General features: G+C 39.5%; 1 protein-coding gene across 2 annotated transcripts in view; it reads right to left on the bottom strand.

Moving 5' to 3' along the window:
- The window catches only part of GUCY2C (guanylate cyclase 2C), a 78,262-nt gene that overhangs the window by 44,896 nt on the left and 13,722 nt on the right, over positions 1–19,644 (bottom strand). The window contains exons 3-10 of one of the 2 annotated variants that reach the window (XM_019937330.3): positions 19,512–19,576; positions 16,495–16,710; positions 14,071–14,192; positions 12,529–12,625; positions 10,402–10,519; positions 8,202–8,334; positions 3,400–3,485; positions 941–1,052 (exon numbers count right to left, since the gene is read on the bottom strand). In XM_019937330.3, coding sequence (XP_019792889.1) covers positions 941–1,052; positions 3,400–3,485; positions 8,202–8,334; positions 10,402–10,519; positions 12,529–12,625; positions 14,071–14,192; positions 16,495–16,710; positions 19,512–19,576 — 949 coding nt within the window. The remainder of the gene's footprint in view (positions 1–940; positions 1,053–3,399; positions 3,486–8,201; positions 8,335–10,401; positions 10,520–12,528; positions 12,626–14,070; positions 14,193–16,494; positions 16,711–19,511; positions 19,577–19,644) is intronic. The other variant, XM_073789024.1, reaches the window with a different exon arrangement.

The following is a 19,644-nucleotide window of genomic DNA, read 5'->3' as shown; positions in this document are numbered from 1 at the left end:
TTGCAAAGTTAGACTTTCATTAAATAAAAAAGCTGTATTACTTTACTCATAACTTCCAATGTCATTTAAAATTCTTTGTAAATAATTATTTTTAATTGGTTGCATGTTGCCCCACTTCTGAATACATTGTAGTTTTCTAAGTCATTTTATTAATAATGTTTCCACCTTTTTTTTTTCTTTTGCATCTTTGGGCATAAATATTTGTTCAAATTTAAACTTTTTTCCTAAAAATTGATTAGTAATATGGAATTACTTACTATTCATTGTGGAAAGCCTTGGCCAAGACAGCCATGGGCAGAGTGTCCTGACACCTTGTTGCCCATGAGACACTCAGCTGGCCCTGTCCAGTGACAGTCAGTGTTATACAGTTGCATGGCAAGTTGCATGAGTGAAGCCCTAGCCGTGTTAGGGCTTTCATGACATGATGGGACCTCATCTCAGGTAGGAAGGTGACCGTCATTATGACCCAAGTATGTGTCCTCTGAGGAAACGGGGGAGACTTCAGAGGCCACGCTCACTTACCACCCTCAGCCTAATGACATCGAGTATTCCTTGCTGAAATATACATTCCATGAGTTTCCTTCAGTAAAATGTAAATGGAGTGAGACTATGCGTCTCTGTGTTCATTTTGCCGATTGCCAAACCTAGTTTTCTATAGGAAAATTTACGTCAAGGGGTAGGTAGGACACCCTATTAAAGACACCCTATCTTAAAGACAGTTATAGCTAAATTAGAATGGGATATCTTCAGTGTTTTATCAGAACTGTAATATTATTCATTGGACAGAGACGTAAAGTCCATGTTTACAAACCTGGCAAATCTAATACAGACAATAAGCAAAACAAAACAAAAACACAGGCTAATTTCATAAACCACAGAATTTACTCTCCTTACCAAAAAGACAATTTCAGGAAAAGAAGCTTCATGAAGGATATCTTACCCTTGTCTGGTTTATCTTTAGGAAGTTTGTGGTTCTTCCAGATGAATGTGGGCCTCTTATCCACCGGGTAAGTCTGGTTTACGCGGGTGTCATAGGTCAAAAGAACCTTGTACTGTGTCGGGGCATGAAAAGAAGAAGGATGAACAGAAAAAGACATTTTAGAATGACTTCTGATGAGATTAGCCGTGCTGCCCAATGACATTTGAATTTCATAGCAATGTTTCTCAGTGAAACAAGGTAAATGTTACCAGCCAGGACCTAGTCAGGATCTACTTGGTTCTCATCATGAACATGGATTTAAGCTCCATGTGGGCCGATTAGTTTTCTGTTTCTTTATGACCATATGCTACACCTGCCCAGCAGAGATTCTTTGGGTCTTTCTAGTTCAAGTCTTTCATTTTACTAATGTTAAAATAGAAGCAAGAAAAATTAAATGGCTAGCTCCAAGTCACATGACAAGGGAGGCAGCAGTGTTTTGCACAATATTAAGTTGCTACTAAAAATGATGTCTTGAGAAAATGCACCATAGCCAACATCCATTATCCATATTTATGCACGTCAAGGGGCTCCTAGAGAATTCTACATTTCTTAAGTTCTGTCAATTACATAATTTTTGAATCTCTTCTAGCCCTACGCTCTAATGTACTTTCTTAGACACGGCACTCACTAGGTTTCCAAGATAAAAGGTTTCTTTTTCAAGTAATCTGTCAATGGAAATATTAATATACCCTTAAATTACTGCTGCATATATTGAGTCAGTTTTGTAAGAGGCATCTGGAGAATGTTCATCCTTCTACATTCACCACTGCTCCCTCAAAACATTCTGGACAAAACTTTACATTCTCAAAATTATACTCTTAACTTGAAAACAGAATATAAACTTGCATATATTGAGGATAGAAAATATCCTATATATTAGGGGCTGGTAGATTATATCTCTACTGAGACCTACTCTGGTTATGGAATAACTTATCTATAGCCCTATGTTTTGAGAATTAACCCCTGGTTTCCCCATAGATACATATCATATAGCACAACTGATGGCATTAGATTATTGAAAAGTTCAACTAGACTTGCCTGTGGAGACAGCAAGTACACAGAACCACATTTTTCATTTTGAAGAGCAATCATAAGGCTGACATAGAATCTCACCGCAGGTATCTGCCTCTCTCCAAGGGAGGCAAAGCCATCATCCCAGGTACAAATAACTTAGAGGGGCATGTAGTTACCTCAGTCGTTACTACTAGAAACTGAAATATCGAGCAGATTGCATTTTAAGGTATTCCCATGGTATGATGCCAAATACAGCATTGTAGTAAAGGTTCAGTATAAATAAAACAATGTAACTAAAAACGATGCTTTACTTTTCTGAAATGCTGCTACCCCCCGCCCCGAACTTCTAGTTTAACTTTCTCAATCTGAGCATCTTTTCTCTTGCTTTCCACATTTCGCATCATAGTTGTCTTTTACAAACCTGGGTCAATACATACACTCAATATATGGGTTAGGGATGTCAGAATGCTCATATTGGAAAATTACATGAAAAAATGAAAAACTTTTTCTAGTAGATTCCTGGTTATGTCAGGACCTAACTTCTTAAAGAAGAAAAGGTTTCTACCTACCATTTGGTTGGTTAGAACAGTGGCTTCTAGTTCATGATGGGCACAACTCTGGGTGACATAAAGGCAGGTATTTTTGTTTTTAAATTAAACACTTAGCAGCCGTCACCTATGTGCCAGATAAGAAGCTAAGCACAGGAGACGTGGAGAAATGAGATCCACCCCTTTCTTCAAAGAACCTACTGTGTAGGTGTGTGAATATGTCTATCTATCTATTTATAGATAGATAGATATGTATTATATATAGTGTGTGTGAATATAAAGCACATATGTAGGTGTGTAAATACCTATCTATAGATAGATATGTACTATGTATATATAGTGTGTGAACACAAAGCATAACATTAGAAGGCTGTTTGTATGTGCCAGAGGGATCACACAATTAATGATTTTCATGAGACTTCAGAAGGAGAGAGAAGAGGTAATGCTTCATTCAAATTTTTAGTTGTGGAAATGAATAAACAATTCTTAGGAAAAAAACATCACCTTCTCATTGGTATCCCATCAACAGTCTGGTCTTTATACCAGTGTTTTCTGGGTGGGTATTTTTTATACAGTAAATAGAGTGGATATTCTGAATAAGAAGTTCTATGGGAGAAAATGTTTAAGGAATACGGCCCCAAGGGGGGCATAATCATAAATCTGAAATAAACTAACTAGATTCTAAACATAACTTCTCTAATTCCTTTGCTAGTATTGGGTTGGCCAAAAAGTTTGTTCGGTTTTTCTGTAAGATCTTAGTTACAGAAAACCTTTTGGCCAGCCCAATATTTACCTTCCAGGAGAACCCTCCTCACCTAGTCACTTAACCTCAAGTTGCCGATAAGAAGTCAGACATACTTTGTTGGTGTCCACAGAGGTGTACAGAAGCAACATAGTATTGTCAATATCCCCACAGTCATCCAAAGTCACTGGACCCACACGCCCTAGGGCAAAAGCAGAAAGAGTTAGAGGCCATTGTTGACTTCTTGACTGAAAGACCAGTTACATCCTGACAGAGGGTATAAAATAGATTCAAATTGCTCTATTTTACTGAAAAATTGACCTTAATGATGCAATCTGAGGGCATCTGGATTGGTTCTTGGCCCTGAGATCTCTGAAGGATATTTTTATAAGAGATGTTATTAGTTAGAAGGAAAATTCTTTTTCATTGCATTTAGAATGGTGACACTAAATGTAATCAGTCAGTAGACTTCTCCTGATTATTAGTGACAAGTTTTTGTTGAGAGTATTGACTAAACTAGTGGCACAGTGTTTGTCGCTCCATAATCTAACTTAGACTGTAAAAAGGTCAAAATCCCTCACTACCATGTATGAGCTGAACACATTGAAAAAGTTAAGTTGAAAAAGTTAAGTTATTTGAGTCTCAGTTTTCTCAACTATGAAATGATAGCCATATAGGATGAGCCTATGAAATGGCTGTTTAGGTAAAAGAAAAAAATTGATGAAATATCAGCAATTTCACATGGTTCAACATAACAGCTAATACTTATTTTGTGTTTCCTAGACCAGGCTCTGTGCTAAGTGCTTTATATGCATTTATCATTTTATTCTTCCCCAAATACCATGACATAGAAGCTGTTACTATCTCCATTTTATTGATGAGAAGTCTGAGGTCAGAAATATTACTAACTTGTTCCAGGTTATAGGTACAGCTAGCAGGTTCACAGAGGTGCAGGCAAAATGGTGGCAGCCACTGCCGCTGCACCTCCCCCATTGTTGAAGCCCTTCCCCCTCTGCTGATTATGACTGTCAAGGGATGTAAAGGGTTGGTGCTCCCCTCAATCCCCCTTCGTTTTTCTCTTTTTCCCCTTTGAGAGACAGACATTGAAGACTAGAATATTCAAGCAACTGCATATGTGGGGGAAATTAGAAAGCTACTACACACGCCCAGGGGAAGGCAGAGGCTCAGAAAAGACCTGAGAAGACCTTAAGTTTACACCTCAGGCTGATCCTCAGCAGAGACAGTCTACAACAATAAAAACAAAAAGCAAAACCAAAAAACAGCAAACCCTGGGGAATGAGAAAATTCCCCATTCCCCATGTGATTTCCAGGATTACTGATTATTAGATTCAAATGTCCAGCTTTCAACAAAAAACACAAAGCATACAAAGAAACAGGAAAGTATGGTTCATTCAAAATAAGAGAAAAAAAAAAAAAAACCCAATGGAAATTATCCCTGAAAAAGACCTGATGGTGGATACACTAGACAAAGGCTTTAAAACAACTGTCTTAAAGATGCTCAAAGAACTAAAGAAAGGCATGAATAAAGTCAAGAAAATGACGTCTGAACAAAATGTAAATAGTAATAAAAAGGTAGAGAACCTAAAAAAGAAACCAGAAAGAAATTCTGGAACTGAAAAGTACAGTAACTGAAATAAAAAATTCACTAGAGGGATCAAAGGCATATTTAAGCATGCAGAAGAAAGAATCAGTGAACTTGAATCTAGGACAATGGAAATTATCAAATCTGAGGAACAGAAATAAAAAGGATTGAAAAGAAGTGAACAGAGTGTAAGGGACCTGTGGGACACCAGCAAGCAGACCAATACATGCATTGTGGAAGTCCCAGAAGGAGAAGACAGAAAAACGGGTAAAGAGACTATTTAAAAAAATAATGGCTGAAAACTTCCCAAATTTGATGAAACACATGAATATAAACATCCGAGAAGCTCAATAAATGCCAAGTAGGATGAATTCAAAGAAATCCATGCCAAGGCACATTATAATCAAACTGTCAAAAGCCAAAGACATAGAATTTTGAAAGCAGCAAGAGAGAAGTGATTCATCACATATAAGAGATGTTCAATAAGATTTATAAGCAGATTTCTCATTATAAACTTTGAAGGCCAGAAGGCAGTGGGCTGATATATTCAAAATGCTAAAAGAAAAAACCATCAATCAAGAACGCTTTATTCAACAAAGCTGTCCTTCAAAGTGAAAGGAAAGTAAGACATTCTAAGATAAAAGTTGAGAGGGTTTGTTACCTACCACTAGACCTGCCCTGCAAGAAATGTTCAAGGGAGTCTGGCAAGTTAAAATGAAAGAACAATAGACAGTAACTTGAAGCCATGTGAGGAAATAAAGATCTCAGTAAAGGTAAATACACAAGCAATTATAAAATCTAGTATTATTGTAAGAACAATGTGTTACTCCACTTTTTGTTTCCTACATGACTTAAGAGATGAACAGGGCTTCCCTGGTGGCGCAGTGGTTAAGAATCCGCCTGCCACTGCAGGGGACATGGGTTTGAGCCCTGGTCCAGGAAGATACCACATACTGCAGAGCAACAAAGTCCGTGCACCACAACTACCAAAACTGCACTCTAGAGCCCGCGAGCCACAACTACTGAGCCCACGTGCCTAGAGTCTGTGCTCCACAACAAGAAAAGCCACCACAATGAGAAGCTCACACACCGCAACGAAGAGTAGCCCCTGCTCGCCACAACTAGAGAATGCCCGTGCGCAGCAACAAAGACCCAGCACAGCCAAAAAAAAAAAGAGAGAGAGAGATGGACAGTGGAGTGGACTCTCCACTTTCACTAATGGATAGAATAACAAGACAGAAGATAAGTAAGGAAACAGAGGACTTGAACAAAATGATAAACCAACTAGATATAAGAGACAAATACAGAACATTCTACCCAACAACAGAATGCACATTTTTCTCAAGGGCCTGTAGGACATTTTCCAGAATAGACCATATGTTAAGCAACAAATTAAGTCTCAGTAAAATTTAAAAGATAGATATCATACAAAGTATCCTCTCTGACCACAATGAGCTGAAGTTAGAAATCAATAACATAAGGAAAACTGAAAAATTCGCCAATTTGTGGAAATTAAACAGCACACACTTAAACAATCAATGGATCAAAGAAGAAATTACAAGGGAAAAATTTTAAGACCTAGAGATAGATGAATATAAAAATACAACACACCGGGCTTCCCTGGTGGCGCAGTGGTTGAGAGTCCGCCTGCCGATGCAGGGGACGCGGGTTCGTGCCCCGGTCCAGGAAGATCCCACATGCCGCGGAGCAGCTGGGCCCGTGAGCCATGCGCTGAGCCTGCGCGTCTGGAGCCTGTGCTCCGCAATGGGAGAGGCCACAACAGTGAGAGGCCCACGTACCGAAAAAAAAAAAAAAAAAAAAAAAAAAAACAACACACCAAAACTTACGGGGCACACACAGTGAAAGCAGTGTTAAGGGGAAATTTATAACTATAAATGCTTACATTAAAAAACAACAAAGGTCTCAAATCAACACCCTAACTTTACAACTTAAGGAACTAGTTAAAGAAGAACAAATTAAACCCAAAGCTAGCAGAGGAAGGAAGTTGTAAAGATTAGAGCAGAGATAAATGAAACACAGAATAGAAAATCAATTGAAACCAAAAGTCGGTTCTTCAAAAAGTTCAACAAAATTGACAAACCTTTAGCCAGATAGAATAAGGAAAAAAGGAGAAGACTTGAATTACTAAAATCATAAACGAAAGTGGAGACATTACAACCAATTCTAAGGAAATAAAAGGAATATAAGGCAGTACCATGAGCAACTGTATGCCAAAAAATTTGATAACCTAGTTGAAATGAACAAATTTCTAGAAACACAAAACCTACCAAAACAAAACCATGAAGAAACAGAAAATCTGAATAGACCGATAACTAGTAAGGAGACTGAATCAGTAGTCAAAAATCTCCAGACCCTCTACCCCCTAAGAAAGGGCCCTGAACCTAATGACTTTACCAGTGAATTCTACCAAACATTAAAAAAATAATTAACACCAATCCTTCTCAAACTTTTCCAAAAACCTGAAGAGAGAGAAACACTGCCTAACTTATTCTATGAGGCCAGAATTACTCTGATACCAAAGCCAGACAATGACACCAAAAGAAAAGAAAACTACACACCAATATCCCTTATGAACATTGATCTAAAAATCCTCAGCAAAATATTTGTAAATAGAATTCAATAGCATATTCAAAGGAGAATACAACATGACAAAATAAGATTAATTCCTGAAATGCAAGGATGGGTCAACATATAAAAATTAATCAATATAATACACTACAAGAGAATGAAGAAAAAAAACACATGATCATATGAATTGATGCAGAAAAAGCATTTTACAAAATTCAATACTTTCATGATAAAACACTCAACACACTAGGAACAGAAGGAAACTACCTCAACATAATAAAAGCCATATATGAAAAACCCACAGCAAACATCATACTCAATGGTGAAAGGACAGAAAGGGAGATATGGAAGGACGAAAATTAAACTGCAGCTACTTCTCTTCTTGCTGGTCTCTAAGCAGAGTCAGGACATCACTGCCCGAAATGCCCTGTGATGAGCTTGTTCATAAGTACCGGGCCTGAGCTACCTGCTCTTTCTTTGATATCCAAAGATTCTCAAGTTCTGAAGCATAAACTGGGGTCTAGTTATAGATTATAGATTATATAGCATCACCGAGGTTTATGCAATTATGTTTGCCTCCAATTAAGTTAAAAGGTACTTAGCTGTTGATCCATTTATTGCCACACCCTCTCTTTGCTTCCCAAAGTCTGCCCATAGGGCCCATATTTCATCAGATTCCTCTAGAAACTGTTAGGTAAGTGTTGTTTGCTCCTAGGAAACCGGTACCTTCAAAAGTGACGTTCCTGAAAGCATGAGCAAATTTAGGGGTGGTAACTTCTTCTCCATTTTCAAGAAATATCTTCAACATGTGTCCAAAGAGCAAGACTCCATTAAAGTAGGCAGCAGCGAAATCATTTGTCTGAATGAGAAAGGAAAATCTTAAAATGAGTTCCAAGAAAAAAAAAAGATTCTGGTCTTGAACCTGGAGAAACACATTCTTGGGGTCAGCAGGGTAACTGGAAAAGTAAAGGAATATTAGGGGAATTGTAGGGGTGGTATTAAAGGAAGTTTTGGAAAAACTTTTCTTGGACCAGGGCTCTTTATCATCCCCACGTGACAATTCTGTCTTCTCTTGGGATCAATAAACTGCATACCCTGCCTTTAGGGAAGTATCTAAAAGCAGCTGTGCTTCCTCCTTCCCATGATGAGAAAATATTTTACTTTGACCAGGAAGGACAACATACAGCATTTTCGTTTCCTGTGAGGTTTTATATAGAAATAACGCTTTCATTTAAGAGGAAAAGAGAACAGCAACAAAAACAACCCCACTGCCTTTGAGTATCCTGATGGGGTGGGAAGAGTTTTGATTGGGTGATACCATTGAATTTGCTTTGGAGATAGTCCTGATTGGGTGTTAGTTCAAGCCACAAAGGTCTGCCCTGGGAAACGTAAGAAGGGGGTCAGAACTCCTCTGCCTTTGCCACAGTTGTGTGGTTGTCTTCACAGAGATGGGCTATGGATGAAAAGTTCTGTGCCCCCCCGAGACCACGTGAGTTCTGTCGGCTCAGACACTTTGGAACTCCCACCTGTGAAGAATCAGACTTTTGCCAGAGCCTAAAAGCTGTGCAAATGATATGTGAATACTACTAGACCCAGAAGTATATTTGCTAGAAAATATAAAAAGGAAAAACTAAAACACTTCTCATTGGTTTCAGTGTCTTTTGCTGAAATCATCCTTTCATGACATGAAAAGAATCAGTTAAGACCCAGCCCCCAAAGGGGTTGCAGCCCCTAATTTTGGCAGGGTTGCAAAACACAGGGCTTAGAACTGCTAGTCTAGGCAAAACTGTGATTCTCTCAAAGGTCCCCAACTTTCCTCACTGCTCTTTGGGCCTTGTCATCCCAAAGTTGTTCAGGGTCCTCAGGACAGACTGCCCCTCCACTTCCCTCTCCAAACCTGCTCTCAACTGTGTCTGAGGGCAGAAAACATCCGATGAATTTAGTCACGTTAAGGTGCAGTGACTGATAAAACCCAAAGTGGTATTAGAGGCAGGGGTCTTGCATTTAATTGAGACATTAATGATTTTTTAAAATATATTTTTTTAAATTTCTTTATTTTCTTCCACTGTGTCTGGTCTTCTTTGCGGCGTGTGGGCTTCTCTCTAGTTGTGGCATTCGGGCTTTCTCTCTCTAGTTGTGGCGTGTGGGCTCTAGAGCACATGGGCTCTGTCTGCAGTTTTTGTGGCACGTGGGCACACGGACTCTCTAGTTGAGGCATGTGAGCTCAGTAGTTGTGGCGCGTGGGCTTAGTTGCCCCGCGGCATGTGGGATTTTAGTTCCCTGACCAGGGATCAAACCCGCGTTCCCAGCATTGGAAGGCGGATTCTTTACCACTGGACCACCAGGGAAGTCCTGAGACATTAATGATTTAATGTCCAATTGGAGGTTCTTTTTCTGGGACAAATGCTAAACCAGATGGGATGCTGGGATAAGAGGAATAAACCAGGCCTCGCCTGGACAAATCTGAACAATGGCCAACCTAATTTAAAAAAAAAAGGACAATGTCTTAACCTAGGAATATGTATCTCTAGAGGTAGAACTGTGATATCAGGGCCAGCAGAAAGTTGCTTTAAGATGTAGGGGACTTCATTTATCTTTCATTGTTTAATTTCTACCTCCCCTACGTTAGCAGGGCTTCTTCTGATCTTCCCACACTGTCATTTCTGTTCTGATGTTACAGCAGTGTGCACTGTGGTGTTGATCTAGAGCCTAGCGCAGTGACCTATAGTAACAGTTTTAGTAGCAGGAATCCTGCTATTGGCCTCAGTTAACATTTGTTGAGTGAATTGGAACAAGTGAAAAAAAACGAATTGCTTATTTTAGAATTGGGGTCCCAAATGGAAGAATGATACTTTACCCTTGCCAAAAAAAAAAAAAAAAAAAAAAAAAATATATATATATATATATATATGTATATGAAGCTTACCAGTGATAAATTCTTGGAGAAAGAGCTATTTGAGACAGGATTTTCAGGAGGCAGTGTCAGAACAAGAACATTTTTCATATAGTCGGGGGCTGTAACATTGTCCATGAAGTAGTGGTCACTGGAATAAAAAGTACAAGTTTCTCATGAAAATTAGATTCCTCCAAAAATAGAAATGGAGCTTCTAAAATTCATACAGCAGGCTTGAAATAGTTTAAAACATCTTTTTCCTGCAAAATGTTCTACTTTTCCCAGATAAGTTTCTTCTACACCTGCTACCTTGAATAGCAGAAATTAGGCAGCTGTGGTTAACATACACAAATGGAAAGGAAGATCAGAACACAGACACTTATTTGAGGAAGCTTTCTTAGGGGCTCTGGGCACATAAGCTTCTTTTCAAGGCTTAATGACTCTTGGCTTATACCTGGAAACTTTCTTTTCCTTAAGTGCTCATAACACTTTAGAGATTTAGGGATAGGATAGAGAGAAATTTTATGAATTAAATTTACTTTCCAGATGGTGAAACATAAGCATGAAAAGACTAAGCATTTTCTCTAACACTGTAAGCTTCTTAACATTAGATTATCGGTCCTTGTATCCTCGACTCCTAGACAGTATCTGGTACACTGTGGACCCTCGATACCGTCTGGGATGGCACTGCCAATCATATGGGTCCCAAGCTTCCTAATCATTTTAATGTTTTAATATGCAAATAACCTGACAAGCTTGAACCGCTGTAACTAGGATGACCATCATTTAATAGGCAAACAGTAGGTGAACACATCTACGTACAGAGGACTGTGTTGAATAGTTTGCGCATATTGTCACATCTAATCCTAAAAGCATCCTTATCAAGTAGGCATTTTTATTCTCACTTTACAAATGAGAATCTCAAGATATACTAAGTAATACCCAAGAGGCAAATGAAGCAGAAGTGTCAGAGTTAGAATTTGAACCCAAGTTATGTCTAGTTTCAGATGAATCTATCTCATGAGCATTCTGAAACAGACCCAGAGGTCCTTAGGGAATAGTGACAAAAGAATGCCAACACTTCGGCAGTTGATTGAGGGTTTGCTAAAAATAAAATTACACCAGCCTGGTTACATTGAGGCCTCCTTCCAGAGGGCAAAGCAGCTATTGAAAGCAGCTATCAGTGTGGCTGTAGGAATAAAATGTTGATCATTTTGCCCTCTTTTTCGTATTCTGCAGCTAAAAGGCTCGGTTGACTAGTTTATCTTTGTGAACAAGATAGGCCTGCACTTCCTATGCTTCATTTTTCTCAATACTGGGACAAGTGCATTTAGTGTGGGTGAAATGACTAGGCAAATATGATATAGTGCAGGAATAGCTTCTGGTCTGAATACGGACAGGGAATGATTAATGATCCAATCAGATAAGTGAAGTCATATGAGCTAGCTGATGGGGCAAGGGACACAGGTGTACCAGCAACACCTTTTTTAAGCCTCATCTGACTCAGATATTACCTTTGCACAGTTTGTTTGTGGGGTCTCCAACCATGTTAGAAAATGAGTAGTGAAAAGAGGGAATGTGATAAAAGGTAGTTTCTGTTCTCCAGAATTTTCTCCCCTTAGTTCCAGATAAGTGCAGAGGAAAAGATCACCACCCAATGACTATACCACAGAGGGCAAAGAATAACTGTGTAAATCAAATTCACTTAACGGGAATTTTTCTCTTACCGAAGGTGGCTGAAGGAAAAATAATCTAGGACCAAAGGCCATTAGCAATTGAAGGCATAGATAGGGCCCACGTTCTCAGAAATATGATTGGGATATTAGTTGATTTATTACTGCCTGGAAAAAAAACACCTTAAAATCAGGCTGAAGACCAGGATCTTTGTTGAATGAGCATGCGGGTTTAATGGGGATTTCATAAAACTTTTGTATTTGACATGATAGTGATGTCAAAGGCATACATCTCTGCTAAAGCTATAATTAATTAAATAAGAATGAGGGTGTGATAAAGAAGAAACGAAACACTGGTTAAAGTATTATCTTCATACAGAATCCCATTTTAGGCTGTGCAAAACGTGAGAAAAGAGAATATCTTCCAGAAATCCTTAGAGTATTTCCTTTCTGAAAGGAGGAGAGTTCTTCCAAATATTATACCTACTTGAATAAATCCACTAGAATAATGACAGTGTCTTCAGCCACTGCTCGGTCACCCTTGAGGATGTTGATGGTGTCTGGTGTACCACACATAACAATCACTGCAGGAGAGAGAGCAAGACAGGGAGAAAAATATACAATAGTCTACTCCCAAGCAGGAAGGGAACCGGGGGCCTGAATTTGAACCCAGTAAGTCCATGCTACATTCGTGTTTTAAGATTAACACCAGTTCCTCCAATTTACTCCCCCCCTCCTTTTATTTTTCATTTACAGTCATAGAAGCAGAGGAGAACTGCATGGGATCTTAAAAAGAATCATCTAGTCCTTGCCCTTAATTTTACTGATTTAAGGAGACTGTAGCTAAAATGTCAATGAGATAAAAAAAACCGGTGGATGAATAATTCTGATAGTCAAGTATTGGAGTCTGGCTTCGTGCTTATTCCATTACACGAGCCTGGAGTAGTTATAGAAGCTATTTTCAGTGGTAAGTGAAGGGCCCTGCCACTTGTAAAGGAGCTGGAAAAGATATAAATTAATGTGAGAACTGATGAAGTCTTCCTAAGCACCTTTCCTTGGGTTTTGGTCGCAGCTTCTTAGCTCAGAAAGTGATTTCAGTGATCGAGTTCCAGTCTGATTCTCTAAGCTCTCCTATCCACTGCAGCCAGATTTCCCAAATGCATGGATTGATGAGTAAGATGAATAAGCTGGGAGACACTTCATTAGATCTGTTCACACACTGTGTTGACCAGTTGAACTGTAAACACTTTATGACATGAATCATCTTATACTTCTTGTTCCCCATATCCTGGTTAACGTTTTGCATATGGTAGGCTCTTAATATGGCAAACGCTTAATTATAACAGCAAATGATACTTCAAGCGATACCAGGAAATCCTGACAAGCAAGAACATTTCTTCGTAGAAATTTCCACAGTTGATTCCTTTGCTCCTGATATATTCTTATTTGCAAAAAGAATTCTGTGGAAAGTGAAATAAATCACCAAATAACTTAGTATCCCATTGGCCTTTCACACTTGGCCTATAACTGAGAGATCATTAGGCAGGTAAAATACCGACAGAGTAAAGCAAAGTGAGACAATCCTTGCCTAACTGGTAATTTTGCTTAAGGCTACATATCAATAAATACATCCTCTTGGTCACCAGGGGACGAGGGTTCAGAATATTTGAGAATTCGTCACAAATCCAACAATATATTAGATTGTGGTGAACTTAAAAAGCAGTTTACTAATAGTGGATCGTGATAACATTTTTGGCTTATAAAAGCTGGATTTTAGCATCATCATTACTTTCATAATGTTAATATATTTGCTCAACATTACTCTGCTAATTTTGCTCAGAGGATAAGGTTTTAATCAGCAAAAGGAACAGTATAATGGAGGTGCCCGCAGCTACAGATCTCTGCAAATATACACAAAATATACAGTAACGATGATAGCTCTGTGGTGGTAGATTTGTCAAAATGACTCATAGGGAGGTGGTGGTTGTGTGGACGTAGCTGGCCAAAAATTATCTTCATGTCTTCTTACCATTGCTTTGCCTGTTCTGGCCCATTAAGATACGCTGAAACTCGTCATCCTTTCTCAGCGTCCCCTTGAAGTTAAGGTTCTGAGAAAAATAGGAAACTCCAGCCTCCAGAGCATTGAGGTACCTAGAACAGAGAAAAAGAGAAACTCTAAGAAATCAGCTTAGTTTCTTCATGGCTTTCCATGTTGTTTGCTCACTGTTTACAGATCTGTCCAGGGACTTGTTCACCTAAAATTCATTTCTACACAATAGACAATACACAGCGTGATACCAATGGTTAGGACTACGGACATCTAATTTAGGGAAAGTTTTAGGGAATCTTCATGTATATATACAGATAGTAGACATTTGGCAAATCCCTTATAATGGCTTCTTGTTATTTGCTGAAGGAAGACTATTCTGCTTGTCCCATTATCACAGATAAATGGAAACTTGTGAATCTATAGTACAAAAATTCAGAGTTGATAGGAATAATTTCTCCTACTGTGTGGAAAGGACTTTTGTGTGCTCTAAGTTCACCCCAAACTTTCTAGGGTGCTGCCTTAGGGCTGATTCTTGTGTGTTCCCAGGGGTACCCTATTTTGGTCCTCTGGATGCTTTGGTGGAGAGCTACTGCAGACTCCTTCAAGAGATTCTTTCTGCCACCTTTGCTGGAGTTGTGTGGGCCTTGTGATTTTATTTTAGCAATGGTACCCAAGATCCTGCTCTCCCCACCACTCTTACTCCTCTGAAAAGCTGTGAGAGAAACGATTTCTAACTGGTGTAGGACAGGCAGAATGCACATTCTCTGCTATCATGTTGCACGGTAATATGACAGCATTTACTTCTCGTTTCCCTTCTCCTTATCTGTAAAATGGAGATCAGAGTACTTGTTCTCTTTTCTTTAGAGGGTTTACCTTCATGAAAATATATTTATTGGGACTTCCCTGGTGGTCGAGTAGTAAAGAATCCACCTTACAATGCAGGGCACGTGGGTGTGATCTCTGGTCAGGGAACGAAGATCCCAAATGCTGGGGCAACTAAGCCCGCATGTCACAACTACTGAGCTTGCACGCCTCAGCTACAGCCTGCGTGCCGCAACTAAGATCCGACGCAGCCAAGAAATAAATAAATAATAAATCTACAATATATAAATATTTATTGCTAGGTCACTTATGCCATTTGGGAAGAATTAGAAAAAAATTTAGTCAACGTACTTACGATTACATAGACACTTTATGTCAATCACACTGAGACAACAAAATAAATCAGATCACTGTTAACTAAAAAACTCTAAGAGAAAATGCAACTTTTTGAAAATATGTTTAAAAAACATTTATTCAGCGTTCTCAAGACATATAACACACTCCATATGATTCCTTTTTATTAATATGAAACATTAGCTGCACATCCTATAGAATAAACGTTCATTATTCAATTGAATCTTAGACCTCATATCCTAAGACTGTCAGCCTCAACATCAGACTCTCCTTCTTACACCACTACATTCTAGTAGTTAATAACAATTTGGGTAGAGGTCAGGAAGAAAATTGTGGCCACCTTGAATAACTCCATGCACTCCTTTTAGGAAATAAATATTAGGTAACTTTTAAAACATGTTCTTGAAAAGACATTTTTCATTTGCTGTACAGCAAAACTAACACAACATTGTAAATCAGCTATACTTTACTCCAATAAAAATTCTTTTAAAAAGAGAGACATAGATGTAGAGAACGGACATGTTGACGCAGTGGGGAAAGAGGTGGGTGGGACGAATTGGGAGATTAGGTTTGACATAAATACTCTACCATATGTAAAACAGATAGCCAGTGGGAACCTGCTGTATAGCACAGGGAACTCAGCTCTGTGCTCTGTGATGACCTAGGTGGGAGGGAGGTCCAAAAGGGAGGGGATATAGATATGCATATAGCTGATTCACTTTGTTGTACAGCAGAAACTAACACAACACTGTAAAGCAATTTTACTCCAATTAAAAAAAAAAATGGCTTCAAACCAAAAAAAAAAAAAAAAGTGCTTAGTGCAATGTTTGGCAAAAAGTAAGGACTCAAAGTTGCTGTTAAAAAAAAAAAACAGACATTTTTACCTGTTGCTACTGATTTAGATCATGGAATCAGTGAAGTGTTGTATACTTCCAAGTGAAATTTCAATTTGACCTAAAGTTAATGGGTATCTACTTCAGAGAGCTATGCTTAATATACCTAGTTCAAACAGGAGTAACAAACAGCCTTATCTAAATATATCTACAGCTTAAGGATGAAATCAATTAATGTAAGCTATGTACCACTTGTGTGTAAGAAAGTGGGCTGGTTTCCATTTCCAATGCTACTATTCATGGAAGGCATGTCTGATAATAACTAGTGGCCTGCTGAGAGTTTATGGCTTCTCTCCCTGCTAAGCGCCAGAAGGACATTAATGGTCCTGCTTACCAGAAACAGTCCTCAGACTCGGTACCATTCTTGAAAACATAGGTACTGTTCCAGGAAAAAGTTTTGAATGGAAGATAATTGACCTTCCAAAAGTCAACCAAGAAGTACGTCAACTTCCTAGCTGGAGACATCAGCCTGGTTAAAGTTTCTTTGTAGTCACACGACAATCCAAAACTTCCAGCTGAAATCATGGGATACTTCAAATCTGTGTCAAGGCTATGCCAAGGGGTGAGAGAGAAACCAGTATCAGGATTAACAACCTAAGTAGTACAAATAAGATCCCTCTTTAAGCTGTTTCAGCGTGTGGGTATAAATAACAAAAATGAAACAGGGTCACTCAAGCAGGTGTTCCATGGATATAGGTCTGTCCCTTACAGGTGAATCTAAAACAATATTTACTGAACGTATGCTATGTTCTACACATACTCTGGGTGTCTTCTTGTATATGTGGCTTGGTTACTTCGATTTATTCTAAAATGAGTTGTCATTGGGTTGTCCTAACATCTAGGCTAGGACATATGGACTTCGGGGAGTAGGGCAGAGAAAAAATAGAAAATGGGCCACCATGGCTACTACAAATGTTGTAAAGCCCAGAAGATGCCCTCTGCAGCTTCCCTCCATGCATTGCCTTATTGCCAGCTCTTCTACGGACGGCCTTTGAGACAGACATCACCTGAGGACCTTACTGTTTTCCTTCCGCTGCTTGGCCCACGGGTCTTCTTGTGGTCCCTTAAGCATAGCAAGCTTTATTTTCTACCAGGGTCTTTACAGATGCCAGAAATGCTGCTCCCCTCTGTCTTTGCCTGGCTGATACTTACTCATCCATCAGGTCCTTAATTAAACATCTCTTTATCCATCAGGAGAGCGTTCCTTGATAACTAAGACCAGGAATCATGGGTGAGAACCTGTTGAATACCTGTCTCCTCCACCAGACTGCAAGCGCCACGAAGGTGGAATCACGCCCAGCTTGTTCACCGCAGCATTTCCGGTCTGCCTGCTTTATGTGTAGATGCTTAAGATGTATTTGATAAAGGGAGGAAAATGACCTCCCCTTCCATCTTCGGTGCTCCACTGAAAGGTTTCACTTGGGTGTCCTGCTTGCATTTCAAACTCCTCACGGCCACAGTTAAATTTGTCTCTTAGTTTTGTTTCTCAGAACTGTTCCTTATCCTGATTTTCCCATTTCTTTTAGCGTTTTGACATCTCAAAGCCTTTTCAACAACTACTTTTCGTCCCACACTCCAGTATCCGATCAGTTATCAAATGCTATTGATTCTACTTTTAAATATCTTTAAGGCGATACACCTATTCCAAGTCGACTGCTTCCTCACTAGTTCAGGATCTCTTCCTCCCCTGATTTTCCTGTCCTCAGTCTCTCCTGGTGGGCTCCAGCCTTTCCTCTACACTGTTTCCAATCATTCTTCCCCAAAGTTGAGCTGCTTCTGATGGTACTTCCCTGCGGTTTTAGTGGTTTCTGATGCAAATCTAATTAAAAACCCTTCCCTCACTTAGAACTCATGGCCACCCAAATACGGCCCTGTCTAATTTTCCTAGTTTTCTCTCTACTACTCCCCTATACATCTCTTTCACTCCAGTTAATACAGACTTTCACAAATTTTCTACACTTCCCTGATGCTTTGCTTTCACATATGCTTCTCCCTCTGCTGGCTGGGATGCTGATCACATCACCTCTACCCATTACAATTTAACCCATTCTTCAACACTCAACTCATATACCATCTCCTTCATGAAGTCTTTCTCCTCTTGAAGCTTAATTCTCCCAACCAGAGGGACCATTCCCTCTGTGCCTCCATAGCGCCTTGCTTGTACTTCTCTGAGGGAACCTGTTCCACTCTGCCTTGTATTGGTCACCAGTGTCCTCGTCACCTTCTCTATTAATTGTCTCCGCTCTGACACAACAAAAATGCGTCTTTGCACATGGAAGTTCCTCATAAGTGGTGAATCAATGTTCTACTTCTCCTTTCCTTCTGGGCACACTCGCCAGCAATATCAGTAAATGGTCAGGTAAGATGACAGCTGGAATGAGCACAAGGAAGATAAGATTCTGTATTCGTCTGCACTTCGGTACAGAAGATGAGGTCAAATGTGCTTCTGTGGGGTGTCTATGGTCTGTGTGGGTTTGAACGTCTGAGTCTGTTTATACAGCTGGGTGGGAGGTGTGAGAAGCAGACTTTGCAACAGAAATTTCAGAAGTCTAATGTCTACCCTTCAAAACCTATTGCAAGTGTTCCTTCAGCATAGTTTTCTCTGTGTAGACAAAGGGTGATCCTTGATTCACGGGGAGATGAAAAAGGGGAAAGAAAGGCCTGTGAGAGGGATTTGGATTGGGGGAGAGGTGATCTGGCGGAACAAAGTGTTTTGCAGTGAGGAGAATTACGCCGAGTGAAATGATCGAAAGGGATGAGGGCGATTTTCCCAAAGCCAGGAAGTATTTTCACTCTAAATACAGTGGAAGCTTTTTCTTTTTTTTCTAAGCTGATAAGGGCACTGTGCAAAGTACTTTAGTATGTTATATATATAATCCTCAAATAGTGCTTTGAAATAAGAACCCTGCTACCTTCCCTATTCTTACAGCCCTAAGGAGGGAACAGAGCCCTGTTAATGCCCTAGGGTGCTGCACTTTCCTTTGTGTTTGGGCACATTCTGCCCATACTTCTGGGAAGATTTCCTTTATTCAACTCTCAAAATATCTAAGTTCACTATCTTCCCTGTGTCCTGCCTGGAGTCTAACTTTTCACCTCTACCTTTTTGCTTTTCAAGCTCAGATGTTAGTAACAGAAGTGGAATATCTACTGTCATCCACCCCACACTGAGCAAAGGCAGAGTTACGCGGATGAGGGAATGACAGTTATAGAGAGACTGTAACATACGAGGGCCCTGGCACCCTCAACTGTATTGCCCTGAGTAGACTGCTGTTTGATACATCAGTTAAATCTTGATATGATGTCCTGACTTCAATTCACAGGGGCATGAAAACAACAAACCAGACTACTTACTACATCTGGAAGGTGGAATAGGTACACGTGGGCCCCATGAGGACACATCCCATCCGTTTGGTCCCCTGTAGGAGAAAAAAATAACAACCAATTCCTAAAACTAAAACTGTGAATCAATGCACAGGAAAGAACC

This window comes from Tursiops truncatus, chromosome 11 (assembly GCF_011762595.2).
Source record: "Tursiops truncatus isolate mTurTru1 chromosome 11, mTurTru1.mat.Y, whole genome shotgun sequence".
Lineage (NCBI taxonomy): Eukaryota > Metazoa > Chordata > Mammalia > Artiodactyla > Delphinidae > Tursiops > Tursiops truncatus.
This window is presented reverse-complemented; position numbering and strand designations above follow the sequence as displayed.